The sequence below is a fragment of the Heteronotia binoei genome, chromosome 3 (genome assembly GCF_032191835.1).
Source record: "Heteronotia binoei isolate CCM8104 ecotype False Entrance Well chromosome 3, APGP_CSIRO_Hbin_v1, whole genome shotgun sequence".
Taxonomy (NCBI): Eukaryota; Metazoa; Chordata; class Lepidosauria; order Squamata; family Gekkonidae; genus Heteronotia; species Heteronotia binoei.
Window position 1 is genome coordinate 179,960,347 of NC_083225.1, and position 16,666 is coordinate 179,977,012.

Here is a 16,666-nt window from a genome sequence, read left to right on the forward strand (position 1 = left end):
GATAGGGAAGGTGTTCTATCCCCTTCATCGTTTTCGTGGCCTTTTCCTGCACCTTTTCCAATGCTGTATTATCTTCTCCTTTTTTTTTGAACTGCAGTGACCAGAACTGTACACAGGATTCCAAATGAAGCCACTGTAGATTTATACAGGAACATGATTATACTGGCCAATTTGTTTTTGCTTCCCTTGTTATAAGAGGCAGGGAGGGTCCATTTTGCCATTTCCCCTTCCTTTCTGTGACCCTTTCTTTCATATGACTTCTTGTCTGCTGATCGCTGGCAAACCTTTTTTGCGGTTTTAAAAGAGTCTGTTGAAGGTGATCCATGTTTGCATGTGCTTTGTGAGATCAGCTTTCACATTGTAGACCAGGGGTGTCAAACTCATTTGTTATGATGGCCAGATCTGACATCAATAAACCTTGTCGGGCCAGACCATGCGTGTCATAAAATGTAATTCCAGGTAGCAGAGATGTAAACTTTATAAAGGACACAAACAAATACGTGTCTCTCTCCCATGTGATAGAGGGAACTGGGCAAAGGAAGCTCTGGCTTTTCTGCCCCTCCCTAGGGGATACAGGAGGGGGCAGAACCTCAGCCAATAGAAGAAAAAGAGGCTTGGCTCAGTAACTCTGCTGTGCGATTGAGACAACCTGGCAAAGCACACTCTCCCTTCTCCCCTTCCTCTCCAAGGGAGGAGCCTCAGCCAATGGAGAAAATAGAGGCTTTGCTCTGTAGCTCCTGTGCGATTGAGCAAGCCTGGCAAAGCAAGCTGTGACACAGAAGGAAGCGCGCATGAGAGAAAAAATCAGACCTGCTCGCGGGCCTGATAGGAAGCCTCTGGGGCCTGAGCTGGCCCCTGGGCTACACATTTGACACCCCTGTTGTAGACATCAACTGTTTTAGTTGTCGAACAGCTGTGACTTTTGGGAAAAAGTAGTGCAGGGCGAGGCTTGGCTGCCCCGAAATGCATTCTGCTGCTAAACGGTTCACTTCAGCCTGACGTCTTGGAGGGGGGAAAGTGGCTTAGCGGTAAGCAGACAAGGACAAACCTCCTCCAGCAGCAGGTTCATTAACTATTGTTAACGTTCTCCCCAAACGGCTGCTTGGAAGGATTTTTTAGTCCCTGATGATGCCCCCAGTGAGTATCATTCCGGTTCTTTGTTGTCTGTGGTTGGATTGTGTCCACCGCTGAAGGCAATTTGCTAGCAAAGAGGAGAGAGGTCCAGGAGTTCCACGCTGTTGAGCACTCGAGTATAATGCTAACAACAAGCTGGTGCGAGTGGCATTGTGATTGCGGCAGATTCTTCGCTTTGTTCTGCCCGGCAACTCTCTCTTTAACCTCTGAAATGGAATCTTTGCAGGGGACTGTCACGCACAAGCGACAAGGCTTCCTCTTATGTATGTGTTTGCTGTGATTTTTTTTGTAGCCCAGAGCTATAGAAAGTCTTTTCTGTGCTTTGGGCAATCTCATTTGTGGGTGGGTGTGGATTTGTAAAGGCACTCTTGTGGAAGCTACGGGTCTTTTTGGCCCCGTAAGCAGAGTTCAGGGGATAATTTAGTTGACCGTTAGTTGACCGTAAGGTAGAAGGCTATAGCAGCCCCGTGGCGCAGAGTGGTAAAGCTGCAGTACTACAGTCCGAGCTCTCTGCTCACGACCTGAGTTCGATCCCGGTGGAAGCTGGTTCAGGTAGCAGGCTCAAGGTTGACTCAGCCTTCCATCCTTCCAAGGTCGGTAAAATGAGTACCCAGCTGACTGGGGAAGGCATTGGCAAACCGTCCCGTAAAAAGTCTGCTGTGAAAAAGTTGTGATGCGACGTCACCCCAGAGTCGGAAACGACTGGTGCTTGGGGGACTACATTTACCTTTTTAAGGTAGAAGGCGCACAACCAATAAAAAGTCCAAACTTATTCTGTAAGTAGGATTGTCAGCTCTGGGTTAGGAAACACCTTGAGATTTGGTGGGTGGAGCCTGGGGAGGGAGGGGTTTGGGGAGGGGAGGGGCCTCATCAGGGTACAGTGCCATAGACTCCGCCCTCCAAAACAGCCATTTTCTCCAGAGGAACAGATCTGTTGTCTGGAGATCAATTGTAATACTTGGAGTTCTCTTGGTCCCACCTGGAGGTTGGCAACCCTGCCTTTAGGGTTACCAGGAGATTTAGGGGTAGGCTTTGTAGAGAGCAGAGTTCTGGAAGAGAGGGAATTGAGCAGGTATGTGATGCCAGAGGGTCCAACCTCCAAAGCAGCCTTTTTTCTTCAGGGAAGGTGAGCAGTCTAGTTTAGGGATAAGATGTAATTCCTAGAGAACTCCAGGCCCTAGCTGGAATTTGGCAACCTACTTAGTCTTCCTGCCTGGCCTGCTGCTCTTGTCAAGCCTCCGAGTGAGTTTTGCCCATCTGCCTTCTCAAACATGCTTGAATCCAGTAAGGAATAAATTAGAGTGTACCTGGTCAGCATTGCTTATTTTGCTTTCCTGCAGCTACACAAAACAGCTGTATTGCCCTCCCCACTTAATTTTGGAGCGTGGTTGTCATATAGTACACGGAAGCTAGAAACCTGAATTACGTTTGCAGGAGATAATTTATTAAAAACACTTCTTAAAAACATTGTTTTCTGTGGCCCCAGAAGGTAGGACCAGAACCAGTGGGTTGAAATGAAATCAAAAGTGTTTCCGGCTCAGCATTAGGAAGAACTTCCTGACCGTTAGAGCAGTTCCTCAGTGGAACAGGCTTCTTCGGGAGGTAGTGGGCTCTCCTTCCTTGGAGGTTTTTAAACAGATGCTAGATGGCCATCTGACAGGCATTTTGATCTTGTGAATTTAGGGGGAGGTGTTTGAGTTTCCTGCATTGTGCAGCAGGTTGGACTAGATGACCCTAGAGGTCCCTTCCAACTCTATGATTCTATGATATATGCTGAACCTTTTCCTTGTCATTCAAAGTGGCTTTCAGTTCCAAAAATTAAACACAAAAAATGCAATAAATCCCCATTTATTCCCTCCCCATGAAAATGCCTACAGCTTTTCACTGGCTCGGCCTCTGCAGTTGGGGGCACAAAGCAGGGCTTTGGAAGAAGAAGAACTGCAGATTTATACCCTGCCCTTCTCTCTGAATCAGAGTGGCTTACAATCTTCTTCATCTTCTCCCCCCACAACAGACACCCTGTGAGGTGGGTGGGGCTAAAAGGGTTCTCACAGCAGCTGCCCTTTCAAGGACAACCTCTGCTATAGCTGTGGCTGACTCGAGGCCATTAGAACATAAGAGAAGCCATGTTGGATCAGGCCAATGGCCCATCCAGTTCAACACTCTGTGTCACAGTGGCCAAAGAAAAGGAGGTTCACAAGTGGGGCTAGAAGCCCTTCCACTTTGCCCGCCCCCCCCCCCCCCCAGCACCAAGAATACAGAGCATCACTGCCCCAGACAGTTCCAATAATATGCTGTGGCTAATAGCCACTGATGGACCTCTGCTCCATATGTTTATCCAATCCCCTCTTGAAGCTGGCTATGGTCATAGCCGCCACCACGTCCTGTGGCAGTGAATTCCACATGTTAATCACCCTTTGGGTGTGACAGAGTAGTAGTAGAAGCGTCCTGCTGGGCCACTCTGGTCAGACCAGTCTCAGTTGCAGTTCTAATGAAGACACTCGCAACTACAGCCGGTTCAACAAATTGTATTAGGGTCAGGCAGATATCAAAGTCAAGAAGCAGTCCAAGAGTCATACACTTACAATCAATGAAGCCAGTCAGAGGTACAGATACAGTCCAATAGAATAGTCAATACACAGTCCACAGTCATCAATTTCAATATCAGTCCAACAGTATGCCACGCTGTATCCGTCCGTTCCTATCCCACACTGAACGGATAGCAGGCCCCTGCATTTCAAGTCCCCTTAGCCAATCCCAGTCCAAATTGGTTAAAGGTTTACACCTGATGACACTTTGACACCTGTACTCAAGGATGACACAATCCTTTGGCAGTTCCAATTCATCTTAAAGAGGACACTGACAGGGTGAAGTACTTTTATCCGTTCTAACCCTACTGCTCAGCAATTTCATTGAATGCCCGCGAGTTCTTGTATTGTGAGAAAGGGAGAAAAGACTTCTTTCTCTGCTTTCTCCATCCCATTCCAGCAGGTGCAAGTGGAGGAGTGGGGAATCAAACCCTGTTCTCCCAGATAAGAGTCCGCGCACTTAACCGCTACACCAAACTGGCTCTCTGGAGGCAGATCTTAACTGGCAGGCTAGACGAGGAAGCTTGAAAGTGATTTGAAGACTGACAGCTGCATTCTGTAGTTTCCCTGCCATCTATAATCTCCCCGTGTTTGAGTGATGACCTCAAAGAATCACAGAATCATAGAGTTGGAGGGGACCTCCAAGGTCATGTAATCCAACCTTCTGCACAGTGCAGGCCCACCCACCCAGTACCTCCCCATCTCATCATGCAAAATGCTTTTCCTTTTTCCAGTAGGCCAAAGACTGCTCCGTTGACCTCTGAAGTGACCAAGGCCACCTCCTCCCTGCCCACTTCTTGGGACTGGAGAAATGTGAATGGGGTGAACTATGTCAGTCCTGTACGAGACCAAGGTAAGGCCTGTTTTCAGAAAGGCTCCTTGTTGAAAAGGCCCGGTCTGGAAAGGACACAGAATATATCAAAGGTGGAATCTTCCTCTTGTGACTTGGTCTATTTTAGTTTGGTTCTTACATTGCGGTTTTCTCTTCACTCTTAAAAATAAGAGACTTCAGAGCGTCGTTGGAAGTTGTGTATGTGAGAAGAGAATGGAAATATGAGAGATGATAGTGTAAAATTTAAGCTAGGGGTGAGAGGACCTAGGTACAACTAGCTGCTCTGCCGTAGAGCTTCCTGGATGGCCCCAGCTTCATGGGCTGGTTTTGAGGCAAAACTGAGTGCCTTGAAAGCTGATTTAAAGAAAGAATGGAACAAAAATATGGCTGATAAAGAAGACCTAACAGCTTGTGTGGTGCCTTTACTAGGCCGAGAAGCACTTGTTTGACCTCTTAATTTGGCTCCAAATCCTGTCAAGTTGGGGATGGAAATGGCCAGGGCTTTCTTTGTAGCAAGAACTCCTTTGCATATTAGGCCACACACCCCTGATGTAGCCAATCCTCCTGGAGCTTACAGTAGGCCCTGTGCTAAGAGTCCTGTAAGCTCTTGGAGGATTGGCTACATCAGAGGTGTGTGGCCTAATATGCAAAGGAGTTCCTGCTACAAAAAAAAAAGCCCTGGAAACGGCTCTCATCAGGGTCTGCCACCGTTTCTCAGGCCAGCCAGAGAAAATGAAGAAAAACTTAGCATAAAGTGTTAAACAGACAAGAGACCATATGCAGGGGTGTCAAACTCATTTGTTATGAGGGCCAGATCTGACCTAAATGAGACCTTGTTGGACCGGGCCATGTGTGTACCTATTTAGGGTTAGGCAGCAGAGATATAAGCTTTTTTTAAAGGACACAGGCAAACATGACTAAAGATTTTTTTTAAAAAAAAACTTAAAATACAACATGCTTAAAACACTAGCACTTGTTGGTCTTAAAGGTGCTTTATTTGTATTTCTCCCGTGGGATCCAGGGAACTGGGCAAAGGAAGCTCTGGCTCTTTCCCTCCCTCTCCAGGGAACCAGGACCTCAAACCAATGGAGAAAACAGGTTTCTGTGTAGCTCCTGTGCTATTGAGCAAGCCTTGCAAAGCAAGTTGAGATGCGGAAGGGAGCAGATGACAGCCTGTTGCTTGGGGGCCTAATAGGAGCCCTCCAGGGGGCTGATTTGGCCCACGGGCCGCATGATTGACACCCCTGCCATACATCATACCATACCATAATGGGGTCCAGAAGTGAAGTGTCCACCCTTCCCATTAGTATTTGAAAAGAACGACGTGCTTGGCTGCCTCTAAAATTTAGCGATTGGCTTTATCAGCCGCCCTGAGCCTGCTCCGGCGGGGAGGGTGGGATATAAATAAAATGTGGTGTTGTTGTTGTTTATGAACATGGAAATCTTTCCAAACTCTGCTTCAGCAGGCTGTTGCATGCCTTTTCCTTGTTTTAAACCCTCACAAAAGAAAACATTGAGTAGAGCTGAAACATCTATTAAAACTTGTTTATAACTTCTGGAGGTGCAAGAGTGCCTGATAAAAACAGACCTGCTTGGACATTTTTGCCCGGATTCAAAGTTATCTCCAGCTTATAGCGGAGCTGCAGAGATATCAACACATCAGTCCCTCTGTGAGAGAACATTTGTAATGTGTTATCTCTGCAAACCTTTCTTTTCTTAAGAAACAAAAGAAGATGAAATAAGTATGGGGGAGGATTTGATCTCTGTGTGTGTGCGCATGCCCGTGTATTGTTTTGTTCTAGAACATCGCACTTACAGGGTTGATGTCCTTTTCAAAGGCCTCTAACTTTGGGGGCGTTTAGGATGGGAGGCAGGAAGCCCTGTGGGAAAAGGAATGACAAGTTCTAGTTTAAACAGACTGTGCTGATTTCACGCAGCTTGTCTTCCTCACTCACTTCTGGGTGTCATTAAAACTGTTTGAGAGTGTAAGTTGTAACAAACCTGCCTTGGGTCTGTGTGTTCTCACACACATGTTGTATTTGCATATAAAAGCATGGATCAGACCAGTGATCCCTGCTGAATCAGACCAGCGGTCCATCTAGTCCAGCATCCTGTCTCAGACATTGACCAACGTGTTCTTCTGGAGGGCCAAGAACAGGACACAGAGGCCGAGGTCTTCCTAAGAACGTCAGAAGAGCCCTGCTGGATCAGGCCAGTGGTCCATCTAGTCCAGCATCATGTCACACATACTGGCCAGTCAGTTCCTCTGAGCAGCCAACAAACAGGACTTAGAGGCCAAGGCCTACATAATAACATAAAGAAGAGCTCTGCTGGATCAGACCAATGGTCCATCTAGTCCAGCATTGTGTCTCACATAGTGGCTAGTCAGTTCCTCTAGGCAGCCAACAAACAGGGCTTAGAGACAAAGACCTAAATAAGAAGAGCCCTGCTGGATCAGACCAGTGGTCCATCTAGTCCAGCATCCTGTCTCACACAGTGATCAACCAGTTTCTCTGGAGGGCCAACCACAGGGCACAGAGGCTGAGGCCTTCATAAGAACTTCAGAAGAGCCCTGCTGGATCAGACCAGTGGTCCATCTAGTCCAGCATCCTGTCTCACACAGTGATCAACCAGTTTCTCTGGAGGGCCAACCACAGGGCACAGAGGCTGAGGCCTTCATAAGAACTTCAGAAGAGCCCTGCTGGATCAGACCAGTGGTCCATCTAGTCCAGCATCCTGTCTCACACAGTGATCAACCAGTTTCTCTGGAGGGCCAACCACAGGGCACAGAGGCTGAGGCCTTCATAAGAACTTCAGAAGAGCCCTGCTGGATCAGACCAGTGGTCCATCTAGTCCAGCATCCTGTCTCACACAGTGATCAACCAGTTCCTCTGGAGGGCCAACCACAGGGCATAGAGGCTGAGACCTTCATAAAAACATAAGAACCCTGTTGGATCAGACCGGTGGTCCATCTAGTCCAGCATTGTGTCTCACATAGTGACCAGTCAGTTCCTCTGGGCAGCCAACAAACAGGTCTTAGATGCCAAGGCATATGGAAGAACATAAAGAAGAGGCCTGCTGGATCAGACCAGTGGTTCCTCTAGTCCAAAATCTGCCTTGAGTCTCAGAAAGAAACACGGAACATAAATAATGACCCCAATTGGTCTCCTGCCCAGAGCATAGCCCTGTCTCCCCTTCTTCCTGTCACATGATTGATGTCTCAGTATGGGTGCTTACAGCTCAGTGGGATACATTCAGTGGGGCCTGCATCTGGATTGGTTAAAATGCTTGGGGCTCTTTAGCTTGGAGAAAAATTGACTGAGGGGTGACATGATAGATGTTTACAAGATTATGCATGGGATGGAGAAAGTAGAGAAAGAAGAACTTTTCTCCCTTTCTCACAATATGAGAACTTGTGGGCATTCAATGAAATTGCTGAGCAGTCAGGTTAGAACAGATAAAAGGAAGTACTTCTTCACCCAAAGGGTGATTAACACATGGAATTCACTGCCACAGGAAGTGCTGGCAGCTACAAGCATAGCCAGCTTCAAGAGGGGATTAGATAAACATATGGAGCAGAGGTACATCAGTGGCTATTAGCCACAGCATATTGTTGGAACTCTCTGTCTGGAGCAAGTGATGCTCTGTATTCTTGGTGCATGGTGGGGGGGGGGGGGGTGAGGGGGAACAGTGTGAAGGCTTCTGGAGTTCTGGCCCCACTGATGGACCTCCTGATGGCACCTGGGTTTTTTTTGGCCACTGTGACAGAGTGTCAGACTGGATGGGCCTTTGGCCTGATCCAACACGGCTTCTCTTACGTTATTATGTTCTAATGGTTGAAAGCCACCACTGTAAAGGTGGGACAAGGTTCTTTGGGGTGGAGGAGACTGAATTCTTACTAACTTAACACTGAACTGCTGTTGAAAACCCTTATTTAGGAATTATCCTTTCTTTTGCCTTGAAGAACCAGCTGGGGAAAAAATAGCAGCCTTAAAAAGAGAACCGTCCTCCTGAATGATCACTTTCTAAAGAGTGCTTTCTGCCTGTTAATCAGCCTTTTTTTGTTTTAAGTGATCCCATCGGCCATGGATCAAGAGGTCTGTAATGCAATTTAAACTCTGTTAAAATTGAATTTGGAGAACATCGGGAAAGCAGTTGCTTTTATAAATTAGCTTAGATTGCATTTGATAACCCGGGTTGGTTTGGGTCAGGGTTTTCTTCCCCACTCCCCGAGACGTCGATATTGCCTAGTTAGCAAATGAATGTGCCGCTGAGCTGAATAACCAATTTATTTTTTTGTTGGTATTAAGGAAAGCAATTACTATGGGTTGGCTCTCTGCATGTCTGCAAAGCCAAGCAGGGCAACCAAGTGCCTTGCAGGCTGTCAAACTGACGAGGCATCAAAGAACGGGAAGCAAACGGAGCACATGTTGCTGGAGACCGAACCTGGAGTTATCTATGCACAAAACGTGTGCCTTTCTACACTGCATACCTAGTATATCCCATTCTGGTGATCTCAAAGCAGAGAAACCCATATCTGGTCCTGGCATTGGACACAGTCAAGGCCAGAACAGTACATCATGCAGAGATGCAGTGGCCAGCTTCCTCTCCGGATTTGCAACAAGGGGGGCAGTAATCTTCTTAACTATCTTACCTTTTCTCACAGTGCACTAATAGTTCTTTAGCGCACTCACAGTTGCCCCAGCATACCGTTTGGGAATTGCTGATCTCAGACATAATGGTTGACTAACCACCGGTACTACTTTCTGTTGTTGTCAGGGAGCTGCGGAAGCTGCTATGCCTTCGCCACCATGGGCATGCTGGAAGCACGGATTCGCATCCTCTCCAACAATACGCAGGCTCCAATTCTGAGTCCCCAGCAGATTGTTTCCTGTGCGGAGTATGCTCAAGGTAATCAGGGAGGCTACGAGAGAAACCGTGGTTAACTACTGCTTAATTTTGAGTCACGCAAGGGCTGAGAAGCCAGCCGCCTTCAGGACAGGGACTCATGCTGAGATGCGGCATGCAGCCTCTAAGGAGGATTAAAATTTGAGCAAGAGACACAGGCTCGTTCCAGGGTGGGCAGGAGGTGGAGGTGGACAGCTGGAGATGGACACCGTCCTTCAGGACAGGGTCTCATGCTGAGATGTGGCATGCAGCCTCTAAGGGGAACTAAAATTTGAGCTGAGGCATAGGCTTGTTCCGGGGTGGGCAGGAGCAAAGGTACTCCTGGAGGTGGAAAATGCTGTCAGTCTGTTCCTACTAGGGGGAGAAAGGAGGTTAAAGAACCTTTCACCACACAGTTCGGCTTGTGGGAAAAGTGGCTGACTTTTCTAGCAGTGTGTTGGATGAGAGAGTGCTTGAGCTGTTTCCTTAGAAAGAGGCAAAGATTACATCTAGAAGCAGCAGAGAACAGTGGAACAAATTACCTGAGGGGCAGTGTTCCCTCTAAGCTGAGTTAGCGTGAGCTAGCTCACAGGGTTTTTTTAGCCTCTGGCTCACACGTTTTTGTTTTGGCTCAGGAAAAATGGCCCCAGAGCAAACTAATTTATGCAGTCGCTCACGACTTTAACGCCACTCGTTCACCAAGTAGAATTTTTGCTCGCAAGACTTCACAGCTTAGAAGGGACTATTGCCTGAGGGGCGGCTGCAGCTCCCATAAAAGGAATTTCCGTATGTCCCATAGCCTGGAGAAAAAGAGCTACTATAAGCTGGAGTGAAAGCATTTCCTGCTTTTTGAGATGGCCTTGGCAAAATAGGAGGGGGCACTGGTGTCAGGGTGGGTTTTCCAGGCTGAGTTATAGAATCCTAGAGGTAGAAGGGACCTCCAGGGTCATCTAGTCCAACCCCCTGCACAACAAAGGAAACTCACAAACACCTCCCCCTAAATTCACAGGATCTTCATTGCTGTCAGATGGCCATTTAGCCTCTGTGTTTAAAAACCTCCAAGGAAGGAGAGCCCACGACCTCCCGAGGAAGCCTGTTCCACTGAGGAACCGCTCTAAACTCACAGATACCTCCCCCTGAATTCACAGGATCCTCATTGCTGTCAGATGGCCATCTAGCCTCTGTTTAAAAACCTCCAAGGAAGGAGGGCCCACCACCTCCCGAGGAAGCCTGTTCCACTGAGGAACTGCTCTAAACTCACAAATACCTCCCCCTGAATTCACAGGATCCTCATTACTGTCAGATGGTCATCTAGCCTGTTTAAAAACCTCCAAGGAAGGTTTTGTGCTATTATTTGGGCACAGACCGGGCAGCCATCAGTCGAGAGTGTTCAAGCGCTGAATTTTCCACCCTGAGCTGGAAGCAGAAGCAGATGGCCTGCAAGACCTTTGCTTTTGGATTTTGATAAGAGTCGGGAATAATGACGGACACAGGAAATAGGAGATTCGGGTAAGCAGGGAGAGATGGAAACAGGCGTGGAAACGTAAAGCTGGGCATCTAGTCCAACCCACTGCAGATCATAAGGAAATTCACAACGACCTTCCCCAATTCTCCCAGTGACCGCTGCTCCGTGGCCAGAGGAAGGCAAACAACCTCCAGGATCCCTGGCCAGATTCCTTCCTGACCCCAAATTGCCGATTGGCGTGTTAAGAAAGAGCCCCAAGAGCCAAACCATGGACTCATCGCCTCCTGCCTTGCCTCTCACGATCTGCCTAAATTTGCAGAATCAGCATTGCTGTCAGATAGCCTCTGCTGAAAAACCTCCGAAGAAGGAGGTGTAGCGAAGGTCATAAGAACTGTGGGAAACAGGAGCCTTTAAGATGCTTTCTCAGGTTGACTGTTAGTGGCAAGGCAGCCGCTCCTGATACCACAACCATCACTACTTGGTACTCAAGATGCTTCTTCTCTCCCCCCGCCCCACCCCGTTTTGTATTTTTTTTTCCTTGTATCTCTCTGAACCACTTTGCCGTTCCAAAGTTCCCCTTAATATACAGTTGTGGTTGAAATGAAGAAACATGCGGTGCTTTTTGTGGAGTGGGGGAGAGACAAAGCGTACAAAATCTCTTCACTTGTACACAACTGATCCTATGTACTACTGGGAGTTTTGCAAATGGCTAATTTTAACTGGAGGCAGACAAGAACAGCTTCAAAGCCGCAAGACTGCTTCCTGTGGGAGGCAGTGTCAAGCGTTAACCTCTATTGTGTGCAGGGCTATTTTTTTTGTAGCAGGGAGTCCCCTTTGCATATTAGGCCACACCACGCCTGATGTAGCCAGTCCTCCTGGAGCTTACAGTAGGCCCTTTACGAAGAGCCCTGTAAATTCTTTTAGGATTGGCTACAGGGGTGTGTGGCCTAATATGCAGAGGAGTTCCTGCTACAAAAAAAAGCCCTGGGTGTCAGTTTGTCCTGGACAGGGTGAGGCTGTTTCCAAAAGATCAGGTACGCAGCTGGGTGGTCCCTGCCATGAAAACGGAGGGAGAAGAAGGTGAAGCTGAATCCGATGAAGACCGAAATCCTTTGCTTGAGTCATGGCAGTCTGGGTAGGGGAATTCCCCTACCAACTTTTGACGGTGCGCCACTAACAATGGCTCACAAGATCAGAAGTTTGGGGGTGCTACTGGAGTCCTCCCTGACAATGGAGGCCCAGATAGCAGCAATTGCGAAATCCACCTTTTTCCACCTTAGCCGGGTGAAACAGTTGACTCCTTTCCTTGACCGTAACGACCTGGCAATGGTCACCTCAAGATTGGACTACTGTAATGACCTCTACATGGGGCTGCCCATGTAACTGCAGCTAGTGAAGAATGCGGTGACCAGGCTATTAATGGGGCTGCCCAGGTGGGAGCACATACAGCCGGCACTGCAAGAACTGCACTGGCTGCCGATAATATACCAGATTCGCTACAAGGCGCTGGTTATTACCTTCAAAGCCCTTTATGGCCGAGGACCTGCATGCCTGAGGGACCGTCTGTCCCCACACGTTCCCCAGAGGGCACTAAGTTCAGGAACTCAGTATCTTTTAGTGATCCCTGGGCCGAGAGACGCGAGACTGGCGGCTACCAGGGATCACACCTTCTCAGTAGCAGCTCCCCACTAGTGGAACTAGGGGAGGGACGGTGGCTCGGTGGTAGAGCATCTGCTTGGGAAGCAGAAGGTTCCAGGTTCAATCCCCGGCATCTCCAAAAAAGGGTCCAGACAAATAGGTGTGAAAAACCTCAGCTTGAGACCCTGGAGAGCCACTGCAGTCTGAGAAGACAATACTGACTTGGATGGGCCGAGGGTCTGATTCAGAAGATTCAGTAGAAGGCAGCTTCATATGTTCAATGAACCAGCTGGCAAAAGAGGTTAGGGCCTTGCGGGACCTCGCCCAATTCCGCAAGACCATAACTCTTCCAGCTGACTTTGAGATTTTAACAGCAGGAGGAATCCAGGGGATGCTGACGCCACCAGATCTGAACAACATCAGAATGTTACTAGTGCCAACTGTCTTTAAAGTGTTTTAAATCTAACTGATTGTAATAAGATGATTGCTGTAAGCCGCCTTGAGCCTGCCTTAGCAGGGAGGGCGTGGTATAAATTTAATAAAACCTAAACCACTTGCCCAGGAAGGAAGTGGGGAGGAGACAAGGGCAGTGGCGCTTTTTCAGCAGGTCGCTTGCAGCTGTGGTTTTCCCTGCCCATCAGCTGATCACCGGGGGGGGGGGGTGGGGTGGCCTTTAAAGAGCCCGGGAGGTGCTTCACGGCCCCTTCCCAGGTCTTAAACTTGTGAAAACGGAGGGAGGAGAAGGTGCCACAGAAGGTGGGGTGAGGGGAGGCCGAATTCGGTGCTCCCACCCTGCTGGCCCTGGCGCTCATCTCTGGTGCCAAAAAGGTTGGGGGCCACTGTGCTACTGGACTCTTAATTCTCTTCTGCTGCTGCAGACAGACTAACATGGCTACCCATCTTGATCAGGCCTCATTTTGGGCAGGATCTCACAGGAGCGGAGCTTCGGAACCTCTAAATTTTATTGTTCTCTTTCTTTCTTAATCCCCCCCACAGTAATTGCTTCTGGGCTCCGTTGTTCAAAATCCCTGTGAGAATTTTTCTGAACTCTTAAGATGTGGAAAGGAAAGGTCCCCTGTGCAAGCACCAGTCGTTTCTGACTCTGGGGTGACGTTGCTTTCACGACGTTTTTGCGGCAGACTTTTTACGGGGTGGGTCCTTCCGCAGTCTTAAGATGTGACACACACTAATATTCCCCCCCACACACACACACACAAAAAATGGGAAAACAACCAAAACATATAAAGTAGACAGGTGGAAATATTCATCATGCGTGCTACTGTGGCCACATAGGAGAAAGTGATTTTTGAAGGTATGACGGGAGTGAGGTTTTATTAGAACAATTCTAATTCAAGAAGCATTTGAAGGTAGATGCTGAGCTGATAAAATTTAGTACACCTTCCAGGGATGTCAAGAGTGTGTGGCGTATGCGAACGAGTTGTGCTAATGAGCTCCGGCACCTTTTTTTCTACAAATTGACCCCTGGACTTGATATATTGTCTTTCAGAGCCGTGCTCTAAAGCGGTCTTCTGGTTCCTCTCCCCCTCCCTCCGCAGGTTGCGATGGAGGATTCCCCTACCTCGTCGGGAAATACGCTCAAGATTTCGGCATGGTGGAGGAGGCGTGCTTGCCTTACACCGCTGCTTCTTCCGCCTGCTCCCTCAAGAAGAACTGTTACCGCTACTACACTTCGGACTACCACTACGTCGGAGGGTTCTACGGCGGGTGCAACGAAGCGCGGATGAAACTTGAACTTGTTAAAAACGGGCCGATGGCCATCAGTTTCCAGGTGTATCCGGACTTCCTTACTTACCGCGGAGGGATCTATCACCACACGGGGCTGATGGATCCTTTCAACCCCTTCGAAGAGGCCAACCACGCCGTCCTGCTCGTGGGGTACGGCAGCGACCCGCATACCGGCGCGCCCTTTTGGATCGTGAAGAACAGTTGGGGAGCCTCCTGGGGTGAAGACGGCTACTTCCGGATCCGCAGAGGCTCCGACGAGTGCGCTGTCGAGAGTATCGCTGTGGCCGCTTCTCCCATAACTAGAGTGTAGCAGCGGTGGAGTTTTAGGCAGTGCCTTCCCAGGAAGCGAGATCGCATCTCCCCCTCTCCTCCCCGAATCATAAGAAATGATGGAAAACGTTATTTGCCTTACAAGAATTAGCCTTAATTTTTTAAAAAAACCAGTCTGGCAAGGCTTGCATCGCTGGAAGGGATACGAGAGTTTGGTGCTTCTGTTGAAGGGGCAGTGCGGTGAACTGGGTAGAGCGTTGAGTTTGTTGAAGGCAGGCTTTGGGTTGAGAACAATTGGTCTGTTACGAACCTTATTTGGTGTCCTTGGCTTCTTGCATTAGCTCCGCTAAGACATCACACTAAGCCGTAACTGAAGAAGCTTTGTTAGGGCTTCTTTTTTTCTTTAAAGCAGGAACGCATTTGTATATTAGGCCACCCACACCCTGCTGTAGCCAATCTTCCAAGAGCATACAGGGCTTTTAGTACAGGGCCTACTGTAAGCTACAGGATGATTGGCTACATCAGGGGTGTGTGGCCTGATATGCAAAGGAGCTCCTGCTAGAATTCCACCCCTGGGCCTACTTTAGAGATTATTTTGGAAAGCCAGCATGGGGTAATGGTTAAGAGTGGCAGACTCCAATCTGGAGAGCCAGATTTGATTCCCCACTCCTCCCCCCCCATGAAGCCTGCTTGGTGACCTTGGGCTAGTCACAGTCCTCTCAGAACTCTCTCAACCCCACCTGCCTCACACGGTGCCTATTGTGCCGAGAGGAAGAGAAGGCGATTGTCAGTTGCTTTGAGACTCCTTCAGGTAGAGAAGAGAGGGAATAAAAACCTGTTCTTCTTCATTGCATTGGCCTTATCATACCGAGAATTGGTTTAATTCGTTTTGTGAAGTTCCACACATGTAGAAAAATAGCTGTTAAGGGAGAAGGCTAGGCCAGCCCATTCACCCTGGCAGGCTGGCATGTGAAAGATGAATGTGGGCTTTTTTTGGTGGGGAGAGAATTCAAATTTGTCTCTTCTCATCTGCTGCCTAAAAGTGGTGCAAACCTTCCACCCCTTATCATTTGAGTTCAGGACCCAACTTAACAGGCTTGTTTAAGATTAAAATGGCCCCCATGGAGGCACCCTTTTGCTCCCTGTCAGTGGTGTAGTGGTTAAGTGTGTGGACTCTTACCTTGGAGCACAGGGTTTCATTCCCCACTCCTCCACTTGCAGTTGCTGATGTGACCTTGGGTCAGCCACAAGTTCTCTCAGAGCTGTTCTGCTCAAGAGCAGTTTTTGTCAGGGCTCTCTCAGCCCCACCTACCTCACAGAGTGTCTGTTGTGGGGAGGGGAAGGGAATGGAGATTTGTAAGCCAATCTGAGACTCCTTTGGGTAGTGAAGGGCGGGGTATAAATCCAATCTCTCTTCTTCTCAAGGGCAGAGAGAGAGATGTCTTTGCTTAGAAATCTAGCTCTGAATTCTCCAGTAGTTAATATCTCTTATCTCCCATTTCTTTGCTGAACAGATTTGTGTGGGGTTTTTTTTAAACTTCTGACTGCCAAAGGAAATACAGGCTTAAAAATACTGACAGATTTTAAAAGTTAATCATTGTGCCTTACAGGAAGGGAAACGAAGAAATCACTGTCTGAAAACAGCCTATACTGTGAGTGTACTCTGCACAAAATCATTGTACTTTACATTTTTTTAAAAGGGAAAGTCAAATCTTTTGTGTTCAGGAATGTGACTTGGTGCTTCCTTTTTTTCTGAAAATGATACCCTCTTATTTTGTGGGTTATAATTTTGAAATAAAATCCTGTTACTGTGTGAGGGTTTTTTAAAGGCAGTTTGTCTCGAACTCTTTTAAAAAGTGGGTGGTGGGGGGAGTTGACGGGTGCTGGGGGGGCAACAGTGGGAGGGCTTCTGGTGTCCTGGCCCCACTAGTGGACCTCCTGATGGCACCTGGTTTGACCACTGTGTAACAGAGTATTGGACTGGATGGGCCATTGACCTGATCCAACATGGCTTCTCTTATGTTTGGGGCAGTGATGCTCTGTATTCTTGGTGCTTGGAGTGGGGGGGGGGGGGACAGTGGGAAGGCTTCTAGTGTCCTGGCCCCA

At 48.3% G+C, this 16,666-nt stretch overlaps 1 protein-coding gene across 1 annotated transcript in view; it reads left to right on the top strand.

Moving 5' to 3' along the window:
• Window positions 1-16,373, top strand: part of CTSC (cathepsin C) — a 34,091-nt gene extending 17,718 nt beyond the window's left edge. Inside the window, exons 5-7 of the mRNA XM_060234966.1 lie at window positions 4,457-4,575; window positions 9,334-9,465; window positions 14,101-16,373. Coding sequence (XP_060090949.1) covers window positions 4,457-4,575; window positions 9,334-9,465; window positions 14,101-14,600 — 751 coding nt within the window. The 3' untranslated portion in view covers window positions 14,601-16,373. The remainder of the gene's footprint in view (window positions 1-4,456; window positions 4,576-9,333; window positions 9,466-14,100) is intronic.
• The last annotated feature ends 293 nt before the right edge of the window (window positions 16,374-16,666 follow it).